Below are 20,998 nucleotides of genomic sequence, written 5' to 3'. Positions count from 1 at the left end.
TGTTTGATCCATACCTTTCTTTTCTTCTCCTTTCTTTGCTTTGGAGCTGTGTGTTTCATCTTCAGCTGGCGGTTCTGTGTTTTGGGGCTCATTATCTTCTTTCTCTCCAGTAGTGTCCTCTTCATTTTCTTTATGTTCATTTGCCGGATTGTCGTCACGGATTTCATCTTGTTCGCTGTTGTCGTATTTTGTCGTGACAAGCCGCCCTATGGTCGTAGCTTCCACATACGAAGCATCGGTTTCTTTTTTATTTATTTACTTATTTATTTATTTATTTATTTATTTATTTATTTATTTATTTATTTATTTATTTATTTATTTATTTATTTATTTATTTATTTATTTATTTATTTATTTATTTATTTATTTATTTTATTTTTTTTTTTTTGGGGGGGAGATATGGTGGACACTTTAGGAGTGCATTGTTTGATTTTGTTTAATTCGATTTCAACTCATTTGCTTGGGTTGTAAAGCCAATGACTCCAAGAAAAGTAAACTTGCAATGCATGCATTGTTTTTTTGTGGCCATCTTTTTAAGAGACTTGCAATTAGTGATTGAAATTTGTGTCTTTTTACCCTGATTTTTACTGACTTTTTAGTTGATTTTTTTTTTTTTTTTATATTTGAGAGGTAAATATCTAGTTAGTTTTAGGGTAAAACCAATTGCGATTTTTTTTTGGAGGAGTGCTGGCTCTGAAAAGAGCCGGTGTGGTCTTACTGCGTGGTTGTACCTTCTTTCAAACACCCGCTAGTTTACTTTCTTTTTGGTTTGTTTACTCTATATTGGATTGTCATACAAAGCTTCAAAATAAAAGTCAGTTTTATTTGGGATTTTTGTTCAGTCGTTTGTGTTTCAGCATTCTGAAAAGAATGTTGCTCAGAACAAAAAGGTAACTTTATTACTTCTCTTTTTGATAGCAGGTGTAGCTGCATTAAATGTCTCTGCCCTCGGTAGTGTGAAAGTTGTTGAGGGATACGACGCCGTGCTGAGCTGCAATGTGACCGGTAGTAAAGGCACGCTAGTTCCACCATGCAGTGACGATGTTCAACTCGAATGGCTCGTGAATGGCTCGACCATAGCATCTTGCTTAGACGGAAGTCTTGAAAATTATTCAAGAGAGATAACATTTGATCCAGGAACCGGAAGTTTAACAGTACATGCTATACGGACAACTGACGCTGCAAATTTTACATGTGCAGCGAATGACCGGTTCAGTGGATTTGAGTATGATACGACTGAACTTATAGTAAAAAGAGGTGAGTTTAGCTTGGACTAAGGACCAACCTCAAACGTTCTCGAACATTGTACTTGTACGTTGTATCATGTTTTATTCCAAGTTATTCATTGCTTGTTTTATCCAAGGTTATTGTTCGTTTTAAAGGATTCGGGTACTTTTTCAAAATGTCCACAGATTTACATAAAACTTACAGGGTTTAAAAGAGAATGATAGTGGAAAGCTTCCCTTCAAATACAAATATTACTAACTAAGGTTGTGTAGTTTTTGAGAAATGAGTAAAACAAGTCACAAAATCATTTTCGTCTCATGAGACCAACATTATTTTAGCATGTAAAATCCCCTTAACCAGTTATGATATTATACCAAAACCATAGCATAACTGGTTAATACGTTTTTACATGCTAAAACTGAGACGAAAATTATTACTTTTACTCGTTTCATAAAAACTACAGCACCTCAGTAAGTAAAACTTCAAGGGAAGCTTTCTACTATCATTATCTTCAAACTGTGTAAGTTTAATGTAAATCTGTGGACATTGTGTTTTTTTGTTAGGAAAAAGTACATATACCCTTTAAGATTGCAGTGAAACATTATGATGTGCCCTTATGTGAAAAATACGTACTAGACTTGTACAGTCTGTAAGAAAAAAGAAAAAGTATATTCCCCAGTATACAGAAAACAGTATAATATCAAAGCCCTTGCAGTGAGTTATTAAGTAAAAAATTATCTCCAGCAGCGCGTACAAACATGCGCGTTTCATCATTACTGTATACCTCTAAGATGGCTGATGCATGACGTCAATGCAAAGGGTATATAGGAACAACACTTTTTTTTAACGAGGATATCAAAACTAAACTGCTTAGTAATGGTTCATTAACTTGGTTGGATGGAAACAAAACCGTTGTGAAGTTAAAAATTAACATCTTCTTTTTTAATTTGTTTTTCAGAAAAGTTTAGAGTCGAAACGTCAGTAGTTCAGACTGCGTACATTGGGGGTAATGTTAGTTTGCAGTGTTCTGTTCTTGCAGAGAGCCCACTGTACAACCGTCAATTCAAATTCCAATGGTCACGAGGCAACGTCAAGCTGTCAGATAACATGTGCAAAGGAATCGAGGGGTCGAGCGAGAAAGCTAAGTATGAGTATCATTATGACAACCTCAGTTGCAATCTCACTGTTCTGAACGTGGAGAAAAATGAAACCGGGAATTACACGTGTAGGGTCAATGACACGTTCTACGAGCAAACCAACTCTACTCAATTGAACGTTACGGAAAGTAAGTTGTAATAATGCATTATGTATACAAGGAACACTCATAAGTTGTCGAGGAGGTATATTGATAAATAAACTATAGCCCTTTTCGAAACCACGGCTTTGGCATTGGATTCGGCTTCAAGCTCAGTCCTTGCGTCTGAAGCCCTGAGCGCGTACGCTAAACACGCGCAATAATGTCAAAACAATATGCTAGTATTAAGTGCAGTTGAAGTAACAGCAAAAAGAAACAACTATGTCATCTAATATTTTTTTGTTGCTGTTTCGTTGTTTTTGATTCACCAGTCGTGACAACAGAGGAGCCGAGATCCGAAACTATAAGTACGTATGTAGAAACAACTTCAATAATCTCTACACTATCCACTGCAAGTTGTGAGTAAACAGAGTCATGGTTTGTTTATTGTAATTATTTTCCTTGTCATACACCTGCTTACAAAAAAAAATAATAGTCAATTTCACTTTTCACTTTTATTATCGAAGATAATAATTGGCCTACTCGGTTGAACAAGTTTCACTCCGATGCATGTAAATTTATATTCAATTCAATTCAACAATTCAGTTGTTTCCGTCCCGGTACTCACAATATTATTAATGACATACAGAATAATTTTGACACACAAATTAAAGTACAATACAAGGAAATAGTAAACATGACAAAATTAAACTGATAATGAAAGTGTAACAATAGAAGATGTGAGGACAGGAGGTTGTTCAAATAAGCCAAGGCTTGTGGGGAGCAGCATTAAACTACACAAGCAATTAGTTAAAAAGAAATTCAAATAGGCATGAGAGAATGCAAGCTATTAATTCAAAATGGTTGCAGTTAAAGCGCAGCCGTCGATTTCACCAAACTCTTCCTAACTTAGGATTAATTTTAGGACTTAGGACGAGTTCAGTTCCGCATCCGTTAAGACGTTAAGGACGAAGTGAACTCATCCTAAGTTAGGACGGATCACTCGTCCTAACTCGAGATAGGATTAATCCTAGCGTCTCGTTAAATCGGCTGCTGGACACTATTGGTAGCTAATACTCAAAATAATTGTTAGCATACAAACTCACTTGGTAACGAGCAATGGAGAGCTATGAAAGTATAAATCATTGCTCCCTCTGAAGTAACGTAGTTTTTGAGAAAAGAGTAATTTCTCACTAAAATATTTGAATGAGACCTCCGTTCAAGACAGTGGACACTGTTGGTAATTGTCAAAGACTAGTCTTCTAACTGGGTGTATCTCAACATATACATAAAATAACCAACCTGTGGAAATTTGAGCTCAATCGGTCGTCGAAGTTGCGAGATAATAATGAAAGAAAAAAACACCCTTGTCACACGAATTTGTGTGATTTCCTATGCTTGATTTCGAGACCTCAATATCTAAACTTAAGGTCTCGAAATCAAATTCGTGAAAAATTACTTCTTTCTCGAAAACTACGTCACTTCAGAGGGAGCCGTTTCTCACAATGTTTTATACCATCAACCTCTCCCCATTACTCGTTACCAAACGGCCCTGTTTTGGTTAAACGATGTAAGTAATTTTTTTGAGATTTTGAGATAAAGCCATTTCCCAGTAAAGTGAGGGCGCTCTTTCCGATTCTGAAAATCTTATCGTCAACGGATGAGTAGTTCAGAAGATACAAACTGTATGTTGACCTGTACAACTCAAAGTTTGTGACTTTAATTCACAAAAAAGATGTATGTCACACTTACACTTTTACAAACTAAAAATATGGTAAAATGGTGTATCTCTCTGACATACACCATTTGAGCAAATTAATCAACATCCCAAATGCTTTTTAGTATACCATTGTTATGCACCAGTTTGACGACATACGCTTTCCTGTGACTGTGCATTATTTCGGTGAAATGATGTATCTTTGAATAAACTGTCACAGTTTCTTCAATAATGTTCAAAAACTTATAACAAAATATGGAAACTTATTTTCAATTATTACATTAGTGAAAAACTTTAAATTAGCTTTTTTGAGATACATCGTTTTACCAAAACAGGGCCGCAAGGTACTACCATTTTAAAAGGTCGTTATAAAAACAAAACTTTCGAACTGGGCAGTGATAATTATAGTCAGGTTTCTCTCAAAAATGTTATAGTGTTTACAGGGAGTACGCCCCCTACGGCAAAGGGAGCTACGACATCAACTGAACCTCCGGTCGAGACTTCAACCAGTCCTGCGCTAACTATAGTCTCCGTGCTTCTGTTGGTTCTACTCTGTTTTATAAGCATACTACTACTGGTTTGGTATTATTTGATCCGAACGAAAGGTACACGCAAAACACTTGTAACGAGTCTATGTTTCGATTGTATAAACAAATTGTAGGTTGTTTAAAACAAATACACGCGCGTTGTTAAACTGTATAAGGTTTTTTTCAATAAGGAAATGATTCATTCAAAACTCCTCACTTTAAACATGCTAAAAAGCCATAACAGTAATCACAATATTATAAAGTTGACCGATATAACACTTTATAAAATACAGAGGCAACCTTGATACAATAATTAAAGGCAGTGGACACTATTGGTAATTACTCAAAATAATTATTAGCATAAAAAAATGACTTGGTAACAAGTAATGGAGAGCTGTTGGTAGTATTAATCTAGTGAGAAACGGCTACCTCTGAAGAAACGTAGTTTTCGAGAAAGAGTAATTTCTCACTAAAATTGAGTTTAATAAGAGACCTCAGCTGAGGTATCGAATTCAAGGCATCTGAAAGTACACAACTTGTGCGACAAGGGTGTTTTTTCTTCCATTGTTCTCTCTCTCGCAACTCCGCAACCAATTGAGTTCAAATTTTCACAGGTTTGTTATTTCTTGCATATAATGAGATGCACCAAGTGATGAGAGAAGACTGGTCTTTGACAATCACCAATAGTGTCCCGGGGCCTTTGAAGGACTCCAATTTTTGGCGGAATTTCACAATAGAATCATAATAATAATAATAACAACAATAATATTAAAGCTAAAGACAATTGAGGTTTGGTTTTCGTACATTTTGTTTATGCAAGAGTGGTCTGATAAGTCGTATATTTATGTATAATTTATGTTAGGTTATACTTGAGTTTAAACAAACTTTAAATATGTTTTTGTTTCATTCTCAGATGGTCACGCACAGAACAATCAGTAAGTTATGAAGTTATCTGTTTTGTTTAATTACTAAAAGCCTATTTGTTGATTGAAGCAGCTATGAAACAATACTAGTTTCATTAGCACGCAATGAATTTATAACTTCACACGCATGTTCCCCTCATTCATTCAAGTCGGGTTTGGTGGCGCTATATTTTTCAAAAACACGTGAACTTTACCTTTTTTTATTGTTTTTTATTCAGATACGTTGTGCATTTCAGACGCAATTCAAATCTGACACCCGATGAGCAGCAAGCCCTCACGGCACCAGAAAGATCCGAAATCGTCATAGGTATATTTACTTTTATTTTGTTCATAGGGGTTTAGGGTTTTCTTATAGGGTTCTTTGGGGTTACAGATTCGGCTTAGGCTATAAATAGACCCTTCCCATGAAATATGTAAATTTCACATAGCGCGTGCGCACTAACGTTTTGGTTGGCAAAATGAGGGAACATCGCGCTGTTTTGTACACGGCCAATGGGTGCGTGACGCAGACGCAGATTGCGCGTCTGCTTAGTGCAGAACTCTACGGCGTTTGCCAACCAACAGGGTCTGTACGCATGCGTGAATGTAATTAGCATATTTCATGGGAAGGGTCCATTAAAGCCGCGACCTTGAAAATTCTGGTGTATATGGGATTCTGTCCACCGGAGATTCTGTTCCCTGTTATTGAAACCAACTATACGGCTAAAATAGTTTGACTTTAAAGGGACCCAATGGGAATAAACCTGCTGTCCCGAACTAAAAAAGCTTCTTAAATCAGAAAAAATTGTTCAGCAATGTTGTGCTTAGATGAGAAGCAGGTTGGCTTGTACTCTACTCAAAATTCTAAAAAGCGTATAACCATATAGAGCAAGGAACGGTGCTTCAAAATTGTGCTTAAAGCATGCAGCTCTCCTGTAGGCCCTAAACTTGGGCCATGATGACTTGGCTGGCTAGTATTATAGTAGAACTACATCGCATTGTCTGCTAAAAAAAATGAACAGGATACCAGTCACACTTGAGTACATGAGTCATTCCGTGTCAATTCAACACGCTTTTGGACCTGACCCTCACGGATTTAAATGAAATTTGGTGTGCTGATTGGACTCCCTGAGAAATGCCCAAATCACAAATTTTATGTAATTCGGATCATTATTTTGGGAGATACGGCTTAACGAACATTTGACTAATTAGCATGACCTGCTATGTTTGAACAATCATATCTCCAAAAGTAAAACACCTACCGAGATAATATTTACATCATTTTGAAGCTCTTGACATAGCCACGCACCACCGAAAAAATACGCAAAAATTTGACCTTTGACCTTGATTGGCGAAAATGCGTATATTTCAAAATGCATAAAAAAAAAATGTATTGCAAGTTTAAGATGTAAACAACAATATTCTGAAAAAAATGTGATGGGCACTCTTACAGTTTTTTTGTTATGTTTTTTTAACATTGGCTATCAAGGCCAAAACCATAAAAACGCATTGCACATACATGTACATGTACATGTACATGTACATACATACAGTGTAATGTGCAGTAATGTGTACATTAGAAATTCAAAGACAATCATTCACATTTTGAGTTTCACATTTTGATGTTTAGTACAAACACAAACTGAATGCATTCCACTAGATCTGGCAAGGATGCACTGCTTCAGCCCAAGTTCAGCAAATTTTCAGCAAAACTTTGAGGAGGATTGTTTCCTTGCAAAGTTCACACACTTCTTTCAGATACAAAGAACAAGATGTTTCTGGAGGTGTTTCTTCTCACCATCAACCGTAACCGATACAAAGTCTTTCATCCCTGGCATGTGTCTGCTGACGGACTCGAACAAGTAAAAGTCTCTCACCGTTTGCACCATTTTTAATGAAAGAGCTTTCCAGCCTTAGGATTTGGAATGGAAAGCATTCCCTGCTAATTCACCAGTTTCTTTGCTTTTCTTGGCATGTAGTTTGATGCTCCAAATTCATCTTCTATTCTGTTGATACTCCAACTCACTGGTAAGACGGTCAAAACTTGAACTTTTTCACTTTTCTTGGTCAAGGAATGAAACTTTTGTTTCAACTGAGTTACATGTATCAACTCACTTTCATCATCACCGAACCGTTTTCCTGTAGCAGTTTCCAGTTTCTGCTTAATTGTTGTCTCTATTCTCTTAACTCTGTTTTCCATGTAACTTCCATGAGCTTTCTTCTTACTTATGATAGGAAATACACCAATAATTGTCATAGCCTCATTGATAATGTTAATGTCGGTATTTGGCTGCACAAAAACATCCTGATGTGCAGATGACATTGATGGTCCCTGAACTTCTGGATCACTGCTAGAACTTTCAGTTTTTGAGAGTATTTTCTCAGGCGACAGTTCAGATATCTTCTTGCGACAGCCGGTGCATAAACTGTGTGCTCGAGTGAAATAAAGACTTGGATGCTCCAGTATAAACCTTTATGATACCTGCTTTAAGCCTGCTCTTTTTCTTGCTGTGTGATTTAAATGGGTCACAACATATTTTTCTCTATAATCATCCTCCAGGGAATTTACTTTTAAAGCACTAAATGTGAATACTCTGTACACTGTACATTGTATAACATGTATACAGTATGTATACAATGTCTCCTATATTAAATTAAGGGGATGAAATAAATTAGCTCATTAAGTCATGTCATGAAATAGACTTTTGGACTCCATATTATTACCAGGGTGACATGGTTTTTAATGTGCGTGTACACACTACCACACAATACTCTGAACACTGTACATTGTGTATGTTGTACAATGCGTTTTTATGGTTTTGGCCTTGATAGCCAATGTTAAAAAAATCATAGCAAAAAAACTGTAAGAGTGCCCATCACAATTTTTCAGAATATTGTTGCTTACATCTTAAACTTGCATTAAAAAATAAATTACGCATTTTGAAAAATACTTATTTTCGCAAATCAAGGTCAAAGGTCACTTTTTTGCGTATTTTTTCGGTGGTGCGTGGAAATCTTTTGATTTTATGTTATCAAATGTGGACCATGTCAAGAGCTTCAAAATGATGTAAATATTTTCTCGGTAGGTGTTTTACTTTTGGAAATATGATTGTCCAAACATAGCAGGTCATGCTAATTAGTCAAAAGTTCGTTAAGCCGTATCTCCCAAAATAATGATCCGAATTTTTACATAAAATTTGGGATTTGGGCATTTCTCAGGGAGTCCAATCAGCACACCGAATTTCATTTAAATCCGTGAGGGTCAGGTCCAAAAGCGTGTTGAATTGACACGGAATGACCCACATGTGGAATGTAGTTTGGCTGATAACCTTGGTTAGCATACTTTTGCCATGCTAAGCTACTTTTCGTTTTGTAATTAAGCAGCTGTAATTGGGCACTGGTGTCAATGTCATCTCCAAATGTACCACCGCCACACGACAATGATTATTTTCAGTTCCATTGATTAAAGTAAGAGTGAAACAATCTTCCCTGAAAACTGTCTCCTTTTGTCCCACTCTTATTAGGCGAGAGTAACCTTTACGAAGAGAATCATACGATGGTTAGACACGTGACTTCCGCACCGACAGCGCCCCCATCGGCAAACACTAACCTGAATGTCAAGGTTCAACATACAACCAGTAATGAGATTCATTTTTTAACTATTTAATTATTTTTAACTACTAAGGAAGGGGTGTGGGTTTGGTATGAGGTTTAAACGCTGCATAATTTGTGTATTAACTAGAGAACACATAATATGAAAACTATTTAAGTTTCTACTCTCACGTTTCCAGGAGATGGGGTCCAATGTGCTCAAGTCACCCTACAAGACAAAGAAGGAACGTGGTACAATCCAGCTAAAGCCAACAAGGGGGCTGGAGCTCAGCCTAAGCGGGTACGTACAAGCTTTGATCAGTTGCATCCATTAAAAAAATAGGAGACGCATTAACTTTGGTCTCATAAAAGTATGCCAACAAAATTGACCTTGCATTAACTTTTCCACAGAGTTCCTTTGTGGGGTCCAAGTGGTACAAGTTGCTTTAAGTCGCACATTCTCTCATTTTGCCCCCCCCCCCTGGAATGTTCTCACCACCTCAATCAGGGAATCTACGACCATTCAAGAAGTGTAACAAACATTATTTATATCCAACCCGCTGCGCTGCGTTATTGACGTACTAGCTCTTTAATACAAATGCATTATATGATGTATGTATATGTGGCGTCCATTGTGTAAAAATCGACCTCACCGATTGCGCCCTTCTATTAGCCAAAACGCTTTCCTGTGTGGGGTATTTAAGTATGGTAATAAGGCACCACTGCATGTCTATCAAAGTTGATTTAAAAAAAATCTGTTCAGCAGAAAACTCTGCTTAGCAATTTTCATGGCTACTTCATGATGTTCCGGCTGGTAACATATTTGTTGCTAAGCAAGTTTTTGTACTTACAGGTTTTATGTGCCCCTCCTGTTTCTATTAATTACAGATAGCCCGATCCCAAGAGGAACTTATCTACATCGATATCCAACACCTACGGGAGCATCCCAGGAACGCCCCTCCGATCCGCACGGAACCCCCAACCGAATACGCTGAAATCATGCACATCACGGCATCCGGTTCAACTTCAACCGGACTTTACGGGTTGGGTGCTAAAGGTGGTCACGAGTTACCGGTGTGGTAGGATATTATCCCCCCCCCCCCACACACACACACCACCCCAAACACAGCGAGCTGTGTACAATTTTCTTCTGATGACGCCCTCTTTCAACCTCATTCAACGCTGAAATCCTGCACATCAGGGCATCCGGTTCAACTTTTACCGGATTGGGTGCTGAAGGGGGACATGTGCTACTTTGAACCGGTGTGGCGGGAGATGATTCTACTCTCCTACCATCAAGTTGCACCCCACTAAATATGAGAAAACAGAGCGTCAGGCTAATTATAATATTTGATAGGCCCTCAAAATAATATTTTATTTTAGACAGATTTGAGAGCACCAAAAATGGAAACAGTGAACAAAATTGTCCAATAAATTGTGACTTTAGGCGTTGTTGACTTCCAACTTGAGGCATTTTGGATAACTTAGTTCAGTTCAGCTGACTGCAAAGGTTACTGCGCGAGGTCATTGATTATGGCAGGTTTTCTTTGATATGACCTTACACACCGGATGTGAGCAGCTAAACTTACAGGACCTGATCTCGATCTGCGTTCACACTTGTTTTTTGATCGCTTTTGCGGAATCTGATCTCCCTTTGATCTCGCAATAAAGGGATATCAAAAAGGAGGGTCTGATCCTGATCCTGATTCTGATCGAGTTCACACTAGCCGGTGATCTCCCTCTTTAATCGACCTTTCGAATTCAGATCCTCCTTTGATCCTCCTAGCAGGATCAAGTGTGAACGCGGTGTGAGACTCCACATGTTAAATTAAGCAGAGGATTACAGTTCAAGAGTCAATTAATAATTTGTCTTTACCGTAAAAAGCTGTGAGACATTTAATAATTTTTAGTGTATATTTTTAATATTTAGCATTTTGCACTGTATGCTCTCGGAATGTATGTTGGGGTGCACCCCTCAATGCGGCGAGATGTGTATAAATTTCTTCTAATAGTAATAGCGCCCTCTTTTGAATCAATTTCTTTCCGCCCATGTTTATTTCCAATGGGGGGGGGGGGTCCCAGGGACAGAATGCCCGATAGAAGGGCTGTGTTTTTGAGCAAATAATTTAAATTTTTTAGAATCATGTATTTTGTACACAGACCCAGAACATGGCGTAATGAAGACCCATAAAGACTTTACCGGATGCACACGCCCCCCCCCCCCCCCCCCCCAAAGGGTATGTTAAGGACGACTGGACACTATTGGTAATTATCAAAGACCAATCTTCTCACTTGGTGTAGCTCAACAAAAAACTGTGAAATTTTGAACTCAATTGGTCGTTGAAGTTACGAGATAATACCGGAAGAAAAAAACACCCTTGTCACACGAAGTTGTGTGCTTCCAGATGCTTTCAGATGATTTCGGAAACTCAAAATCTAATACTTGCAATTATTTTGAGTAATTTATACCAATAGTGTCCAGTGTCTTTAACTGAAACTGTGAAAAACAATTTGGTAGGTTTGAATGTTTATATTTTGTGTTATTTTCAGATTAATATTGAAACATTACTTTGAATGTCACTTGGTTTATTAATTACTATTTTCAATACCAAATTGTGATGTTTTCTTTTTACTTCGTGAGCTAAACGGTCCGCCATATTGTGGTTTAAAATGGCGGACCGTGTTGGTTCCAACAAGTAAACGGAACAACACACTATGTTGAGGTATATTTACAAGGATCGTTATATCTCACTTTCATAACAAAATGTAATTAACTTTTAACACTGAAGCTGCAGAAATGACAAAATACTGAGTGCCAACAATCATTTCTATTGTTTTCAAATTTTATTTTAATCACGTGTCTCAATAATAGTACATGTAGATGATTAACATAATGACGTCACAAATTATGCACACTGCGATTATATTATTTACATCCATGCAATGTGCACACATACACAAAATAAATACACTCAAAATGTCTAACAAAAGCATTTACTATATTCAAGCGAGGTGGATAAGAAAAATCTTAACTCGTCAGCTGTGGATTTGTTTGTTTTTAATAAGCTCGGCTATTTTGAAGGAAAGCATTTACAGAAAGCTTGCGAATAAATGTTTCAAATGCCAAGTAATTAACAAATCTATGTCCAACCCAACGTCTAAAAGCTGTTTTATTCTATGTTACGATGTCTCACAAAATCTTTTTTTTTAATTTTTTGTTTACGTTTTTCTTTTGATAAAATAAATATAAAAGTAAAAAAAAACAGAATTTCGCCCTTACCAAATAGTATACAGGCAAACGTTTGTGGATAACCCCAAAAAGTGCATTAAAAAATACATAGAGGCTTTAACAAAATTTACATCAAAAGTGACTTGTCCCCCCCCCCCCCGCATCCCTATACAAATAAAACACAAAATACTTAAGAACAAACAAATAACATTAAACAGCCGTATAAATAATAACTTGAAACAGCCATCTGAAATAAAGGCATACTGCACTCTAAAAATCACAGGGTCGAATTTAAATCGAACGTGGATCCCATGAAAACACAAGTCAACATTTACTTGTTTTTCTCTTTCTATTTTTGGTACCCAGCTTGACCCGGAAATGAGTCAGGCCCCACCAGTGAGGTATAAAATTGGTTCAGTTGTGACCCAGGAATTTCCAGAGTGTTCTTGCTTTACAATTAATTGTTTCTACAAGTGCAAGTTGTAGGCCCTATTTGAATTATTATTCTTGTAAACTCAATTGTAACAATTTGTAACAAACACAGAAAATGCAGTTAATTTAAATAATGTTTTGTAGTTTAAATAAACATTTGTAACCAAAGTTGAAGGCCCTATCGGTATTATTATAAACCCAATTGTAATATCAACAAACAGAAAAACACTTGAATTTTAATTAATTTTTAATAATTTGAATAAACAGACGAAAGTTAATATGGATATTAATTACGCGAAGAACAAATAAATAGATAATTTCAAACTGCTTCAAATAAAGCTATATTTAACACAGAGTTCATACAAATGAAAGAGTTACTTTTTCTTGCTAGCTGCGTCTTTGCCTGCTGTCTTGCCAGCTTTCGTTGTCTTAGTAGCTTTTGCTGGTGCCTTGGCTGTTTTCTTGGTGGTCTTTGTAGCCGGTTTGGGAACAGGCGAAGTGGAGACAGATGATTTAGCAGTTGATTTCTTTGTTGGTTTGGCTGCTGCAGCTTTCTTCGCTGCTGGGGAAGTGGCTGTCTTTTTCTTCCCGACTACAGTCTTAGTCTTCGGCTTCATGACCTTCATAGGTGTACGGAGCGGAGAGTGAGACTTGCTTAACCGACTACGGACCCTCTTTGACCGGCTGACCTTTGGGGTAGCGCTCACCGAACGAGCCCTAGGCCGGGGGAAGGGTTTCTTGGCGCTAGCCTTCGGTGATGCCGACCGTCCGCGTTTAATCTCGGCCACTTTCTCCTTCGCTGTTTTCTTAGCCTTCGCCCCAGCCGCCTCCTTCTTGGCGCGTACCTTAGCAGCAGGTTTAGGCGGTTTGCCAAGCCTGTATCGTCCCACGAGAACCGCTGTCACGTCTGCCTGGTCCTTGGGTCTTTCGATAGCACCCGTTGCAAGTGCCTTCGTGAATGCATTCTTGAGGTGTACCCCTAGTTTAGCTTCCGGATAATTGGCACCTATCCATTTCTTCACAGAAGGGACACTGGTACCCTTCCGTGGGTTGGTGTCGATGTCTCGTAAAGCCTCCATAAGCATGTCGATAGTTTTTGGGTGAGTCGCCACAGACCGGACCCTCTTCCCTGTTTCTTCATCACCACCATTCTCAAATACAGTAGAGTCAGCCATTATGATGTTCCAACCTCAAGAAAGTATCACAGTAACACAGCCCGTTGCTTCGAGAGAGCAAAATAGAGTTCAGTTTGATGGTATTATTCTGCAGCTGCTTTGTGTTGTGATGCAATGTCATACGGTCACACCACGCTGGTTTTCTACATTGGTTCAAAACACTGACGTCATCCCGCGCTATATATACTCATTACGGACGCCCTGGAAACAACTCATGAATAATTCATGAGTCAGGCTTCAAAATGGATCACTGTTGGAATCTTGTGTTTGTGACTTTACTTTTAGGGTAAATATTTCACTTTCTAGTTTAAAATGTAATGTTTTTGTTCACAAAATGAAATCTTGACGACCGTTTCCCTCTACCTATCGTAGTTTTAATAGTTTTGATCACGGAAGAAAAAGTGAAAATAATGACAAAAATCTGTAAAAAAAAAACTCAAAAGTTGAAATGTTTTACCTTTTTAGTGTTTTTACCCGTTTTCAGTTAATGTAGCAAGTTACGAAAATTAGAGATTGAAGGTGAATACCGATAAAGCATTGTGGATTATTTAGATGCAGACTTGATTGTTTATTTAGGGCTACAAATTAATTTGAAATGGGTGTTCAAGCAACAAAGATATAGTGCACTGACTATGTTTTTTTTTTTTTTTTTTTTTTTTTGGGGGGGGGAGCAATAACTTCTAGGCCAATATTATTTTGATAGTTGAATGATTTCTTCATACACGTCAGTTTCTTAGTTGTTAATACTAATTTAAGTTGAGTTGTTTTTCTTTAAAAGAAAACAATTAAACAGATTCGGCAATGAACATCAACTACACGGTCAGTTGTTATTATTATCAGTTCAAACATTGATTGTACAAATGTAAATAAATCATACTTCTCGCACAAAATTGATTACAAATTGCATTGTTGTTAAATGGACGTACTGGGTTGTTTGTTTGTTTGTTTATTTATTTATTTATTTGATTTACGTTTGCCTAATTGCTGTTGTTGCTTGTTGCTCGTGTACCGATCTTTGCTCGCGTGCTTTGGCAGCAAACTCTCATAATTTTATATTATTTGCAATGTTTCATCCTAAGTCTTTTCTAATGTGGTTAACTATTTGAGATCTTTCTCATCTCGGTTGGTTTTCTTCATCATCGACCAGGATGACGTAGTTAAGACAGTAAATGTATTTTTTTAACGCAATGGTTTCTTTTTCCTTTTGTTTTTTATTTCACAGGAGCATACTGTAATACAGCTGTTGTGCTGATTTTCGTATCCTGTATCAAGTTTTTTAAATAAATAAATAAATAAATAAATAAATAAATAAATCTCAGTCTTAAAAAAAAAGTACTTTGACCAACTGACTCTCGCTTTGTTTCGTGGGACTCTTTATCGAAATTTGCATTAAAGTGTTCGGGCAATCTCGGTTGTCTATAGTTGGTATGACACTGCTCTAGAATTGCAAGGGTCGTGGGTTCGAATCCCACCTGAGTTTACTGAGTATACAGTGCTAACACACGTTTGTGTATTTGGGTATAAACCAAAATGAATAATATTATTTGCTCATCATTAAACAAAGTATTTAAAAGAACGTTACATAATTGGTAAGAAACAAAAATCATGGAGATCACAGATTTACATAAAACTTACACGTTCTAATGATGATGATAGTAGAAAACATCCCTTAAAATATTTCTGTCTGAAATTTCATGTTTGATGAGAAATAAATAATCAAACTTCGCGTTTGGAGTTTATTCTCTAAGTGAGCGTTTTATTCATTTTTGTTTTGGCATCGATGCAATGCAAAATTTTTAATCAGTTTTCCACTATTCTCTAGTGACCCAGACGGCCGATCGATCTCAAACTTCGACAGGTTTGTCAGTTTATGTACGTGTATATGATGGATCACATAAAAGGCTTCCACTGACAGCAACTGTTTTGTTAGCAAAATAAACAATTATGTAATGTTCCTTTAACTGACCTACTATTCGAAGCTTCAGTTAAATATTTATAAATACAGAGTATAAGGTTTGGGGGGAAATGGTATACAGATTGCGGTTTCAAAACATTGACTCACTGTTCCACTTGAAAAAAAAACACTCAATAAGAATTTATGCACAAATTATTTTTACACATTCAAATGGACAGTGGGAATTCACAGCTATACGCACCCAGCCTCAGTTTTGACTTCAACGAGGGCACCCGACTATGGTGACGTCATTAGCTGCAGGGGTCACTTATAGAGCTTTTTGCAACGTCATAAACCGAGTTTTTGCCAACCCAGGTTGGAAAAGTATTGAATACCATAAATGCAAAGGCTCAATTTTGAGCGCTAGATGGACCAGCATGCACCTCATTCAACGTCTACACTATACTGAAGCGCACGTACCGAGTTATTTGCGATAAAGGTCTATGATTGTACTGCCACTTAATACAGATGAGGCGCCCCCTTTTGTCACCTTTTTGACGACTCCCAACCGTAGTGTGAAAAAAACTACCACCAACTCAGGGAATAGGAAATAGACCTTTCTTTTGTTGATAAACAAACCGCCTTGGTTGGCATGTTCGGCCGAATGTTAGTAAAACCCTAAATCGTAAAAACAGATGTTTTAACAAAATTCAACATATTCTGCATACTTTCAAATAAATAAAATACCTTTCATAATTAGTTGTTTTGTTTTAAACAAAATCAACAAATTTAGTTACATTGTAACCAAAAATAGCGATCTTTTCTTAATTTGCACAAGGCTTTCCATAGTTTTCCAATCTGGGTCGGCAAAAACTCGGGCTGTGACGTTGCAAAAGAAATGTCTATAGGCATGCCCCCCCCCCCCCCCCCCGCCAAAATTTAGGAAATTAGGAAGGGGAATGGGCCGGGGTTACCAGCCAAAACTTCATCTGGTGTTTACTATTGTCGAGTGGTTCCCTTCTTTCATCCTCGGGTTGTATACCACCGTTATTTTCCCCTTGGGTAACTTACATGTGAGACATTAAGCATCCACAAAGGGGCTGCTCAGCGCGTTGAGCTGGAGACTCACCGTCTTACGTCACGCTATTGTCCGCCATGTTGTTTTTACCTGAGGCTACGCAGCTTCCCGCTTGCCTAGCTAGATACCACCAGTGTACATGACATATCATGGGGGATTACTGCGGGTATCCTTGGTGCCTGAAATAACATCAATTAAGAAAGCTCCTTTGGTGAATTGACAATAAAGTGCAGTCAAGAAGATTGGGAGAAAGCGGTCTAGGTAGAAGAATCGTAATCCAATGAAACGCAACCACTTTGAGTCATGGGTGAGGGATACTTGCTATCGCTTGAGAGCAACCAACTAAAAACGGTTTAAATAAAAATTACAGAATGACAAAATGAAACGTGTGGCTCTTTTGAACTGTAAACAATGTGGTTCAAGTTGAAGTAATTAAATTAAAATGCCACGCAGTAGCACACACAGTATGATGATCCAAAGCTATTGGAGCCATCCTCTTTTTAAGAAGTAACTGAATTAATTGTAAACTTGTTGGGTACAACCTGAAGACTATAGCAGCCAGTTCAAAATGTCGAGACAACACCGGCTCTTTTCAAAAAAAAAAGAAAGATCTAGGGTTGTACCCGCAAGTTTGTACTGTTTGTGTTTATTTGTCGGGCCTACTTCTTCATTTTACACCTTTAAAAACTTAAAATGCTACTTATTACATCCTCTTTAAATTGGAAAAAGTTTAGTTCGAATTCAACTTCCAGAGATGACTTATAAGAAATTGATAAGCTATTTGTAACATTGCGTATGTGAGCTCTTTAACAGACACAAGTAATCAACGGGTTCAAACAAACTGACCCGCGATTCAAGTGACGATGCCATGGGTCTTCGGCCAGCTTACAACCGGCGTGTCTCGCTCACGGGTACGTACCATCTTCTTGTGTCCACATAATTTCAAGGTTTAATTTATCAATCCTTTGTCCATACACTGTGAAGCCATGCTCCTAAATATCTAACGGACTTTGCTCTTGATCGTGTGGCGCTTATTTTGATTTCAGTGACGTCATCCCATGTAGCATGACGGGAGCATTCGTAGTAACACGAGTACTGGTCACGTGTCGTGGTGAACGAATCACAAACAAATGTTTGTTTCTCTAATGTTCTGCTCGTTGCGGCTCCTCTGACTGTAGATTGATTATTGGTCGATTGTGGGCTAAACAGTTAAAATCAAGGTAGTGGACGAGGCTGAACAGGGAGGTTATTATCAGCTTCCGCAGTCCCATCAACATAAGGGTGAGAACCGTAGTCAGCGAACAGTCGTCAGCAAACAGTAGTTAGTAAACAGTGGAGTTGGCCAGCGTTGTCTGCAAATCTGAACCGTTGAGTATTGGGATTTTACGGGGCTTCATTCTTAGTCGTCCCATGGGTGTCGTGTGAAGGAAAGTAACTACACGAGTAAAGGCATACACATCTATATTTCTACATTTTGGTAAGAACATTTTTTCTTCATTCTTCTACTGAGGATCCAATCATACTGATCGTCAAGTTGAGTTTTCAAGTACAGGTTCTAGAAACAACACTCTCACAAGAGATTTACACATGGCACTACCGCAAATCTCACAAAATGTTTGTCATTAAGCAGATACGTCAGCAGCCGATTTCACGAAACGCTAAGGATTAATCCTATCTCAAGTTTAGGACGAGTAACTCGTCCTAACTTAGGTAGGGTTCAATGCGTTAAGATTAATCCTAAGTTAGGAAGAGTTTGGTATATTCGACGGTAGTTCTTCTGCACTAACCGTAAGGGTTGGTTCTTTATGCTTGGTGGTGGTTTGCGAATAAAAGGAAAACAGTTTTGCAATATTTATTTTGCGTGTTTGTCTTTGTTTTTCAAACGTCAAGATTACTCTAAAGCTAAGCTTTATAGGTCAAATCAGCCTTCATATTCCTTCTTGAATCAACTGCTTGTAAACTGGTTCCTTTAGAAACATTGTCCATCGTGGCAAGTGGGCTTTCGTCCGATCAAATTTAGGAGCATTCGGAACGCAATAGGGAATTGCTGTAAGGGGTGGTTACTTTAACCTATTTTTTTCAAATCAAAATATTGCATCGTTGCATATAGGCCTACGATAATTAATTTGAAGCTATACAAACAAACACAAATAATAAGCATAGTTCTGATTCCATCGAAAATTAGATTTAAAGGCCCCCTTGGAGAACAATCAGCCGTATTAGCCAAGGGAGTGTGTTGTTTCATGTAGAGTTAGCTCGTTCCGGAAAGTCCACAAACCTAATTTAATAGCGGGAAGACACAACACGTTCGGCCGTGCCATATGGCGCATCGTCCCCATCGCGATGTAGACCTCGAGGCCCAACAGCTTCGGAAAATGTTGTTGTTTTAAAAAGCAGTTCTGATTTATTGAAGCCGAGCAAACATTAAGGTTGGAAAAACATCTGCGACGAAAATGTTTGGGTCAATATCTGAGTTAAGAATAATTGTTTAAAGCCATTGGACACTTTCGGTAAACAGTATTGTCCAAGTCCCACACTTCGTGTATCACAACTTATATAATAACAAACCAGTGAAAATTTAGGCTCAATCGGTCATCGGTTTCGGGAGAAAATAACGGAAAAACCCAACCTTGTTTCTGCACGCTTCGCCGTGTCATGACGTGTGTTTAAAATAAATCCGTAATTCTCGCTAACGAGAATCGATATCGCTTTAACGTTTTCTCAAAAAGTAAAGCATTTCATGGAATAATATTTCAAGAGAAGTCTTTCACCATTACCTTCTGTAAACCCGGTAAGTTATTTGTAAATCTGTGAGCTTTTTGTTTTTGTCTGTACCGAAAGTGTCCAATGGCTTTAAAAGCCGGTAACCTCATTTTATTTCAACAGACCCTGTCTCTCTCTCTACATTCGATTCAAATCAATGCACATTTCGTTTTGGGATGCTATGTTCCTCAGGTAAAAGGATGAAGTTCCGTTTGTAAACTGTGCATACAGATGTATTTGGTATTATGTGTATTGTTAATAGTCTTAGTTTCAAGTAATAAACAGTCCTTATTAGGTCCGAGTGAGATAGCCAGGGTTAATTTGGAACGCCATGACAACATAACAGCGTCACAAGGTGTGCTCAATGGAAGCATACCACAATCTTTGTTTTATACATGTATTGATTATTGTTTCATCATACAACACTAATGCCCTATATACAACGTTAGCCCTGTTTGGTATTTTTCAAAAATTCTCAATGAATGCCTAAAGTACTATTCACACGACAGCAATTACCAGTTGTCCCTTGCTTAATTTAGGCATGGTTTTAAAATGTAGCAATTGTTTGACAAGAATTTACAAGATACCTTGGACAGTACACAAATTGTTCTCCTTTCACAGGAGGTACATTTTTCACGTGGTACAACAATGTGTAACCATGCCAAAACTTAGCAAGGGACCCTTGCTAAAACGGCTGTCGTGTGAAAGGGACTTAAGACACTTTTTTCTGTGATACAAGAAATTCACTTCGTGTTTATTGCAAATCACATCATGTATGAAACATGGTCGTTAGAGCTTAACAAAAATAATTGTTCGCTCTAAATCGTGTGTGTTCGCCTGAGTTTACAATTACCCAGTTACAAGCATAATCCTGTCTTTGTGTATGTACAATCATGGTACAACATAACATGATGGCGAGGATGGCTTTTTTCCCCCAATGGAATAAAGATCAATTACAAGAGTCCGAGGAATCCCTGATTAACCGGCTCCATTGTGGAAGTCCATGCCGTGATAATAGCAACATCTCCCCGTGGTGTAAGTCCAATTACCGCTGGATGACCGTGTTGTACGGACTCTTTTCAGGACCCATTTCCATAAGAGCTGCTTAAGCACAAAAAGTATCTGAGCACATGCTTACCAGAATAAGGTTACCAGCCAAAATACCATGTCGCATGTACAATTTATGACTGGTATCCTGCTCATTTCTGCTAAGCATGAAATTGTTAAGC

General features: G+C 37.8%; 2 protein-coding genes across 2 annotated transcripts; one reads left to right on the top strand and one right to left on the bottom strand.

The window, feature by feature from the left end:
- The first annotated feature begins 399 nt into the window (after nt 1-399).
- On the top strand, nt 400-11,401 carry LOC117301704. Its single transcript, XM_033785729.1, has 10 exons — nt 400-424; nt 922-1,257; nt 2,186-2,512; nt 2,794-2,880; nt 4,613-4,783; nt 5,619-5,640; nt 5,847-5,935; nt 9,132-9,245; nt 9,399-9,499; nt 10,087-11,401. Exons 1-10 carry the CDS (start codon nt 400-402, stop codon nt 10,279-10,281), a joined length of 1,467 nt encoding a protein of 488 aa, XP_033641620.1. The 3' UTR covers nt 10,282-11,401.
- A 1,015-nt stretch (nt 11,402-12,416) lies between these two features.
- Nucleotides 12,417-14,982, bottom strand: LOC117301291 (histone H1-like). The gene has a single exon (XM_033785178.1). It carries the CDS (start codon nt 14,032-14,034, stop codon nt 13,234-13,236), a length of 801 nt encoding a protein of 266 aa, XP_033641069.1. The 5' UTR covers nt 14,035-14,982; the 3' UTR covers nt 12,417-13,233.
- Between the last annotated feature and the right edge of the window lie 6,016 nt (nt 14,983-20,998).

This window comes from Asterias rubens, chromosome 17 (assembly GCF_902459465.1).
Source record: "Asterias rubens chromosome 17, eAstRub1.3, whole genome shotgun sequence".
Lineage (NCBI taxonomy): Eukaryota > Metazoa > Echinodermata > Asteroidea > Forcipulatida > Asteriidae > Asterias > Asterias rubens.
This window is presented reverse-complemented; position numbering and strand designations above follow the sequence as displayed.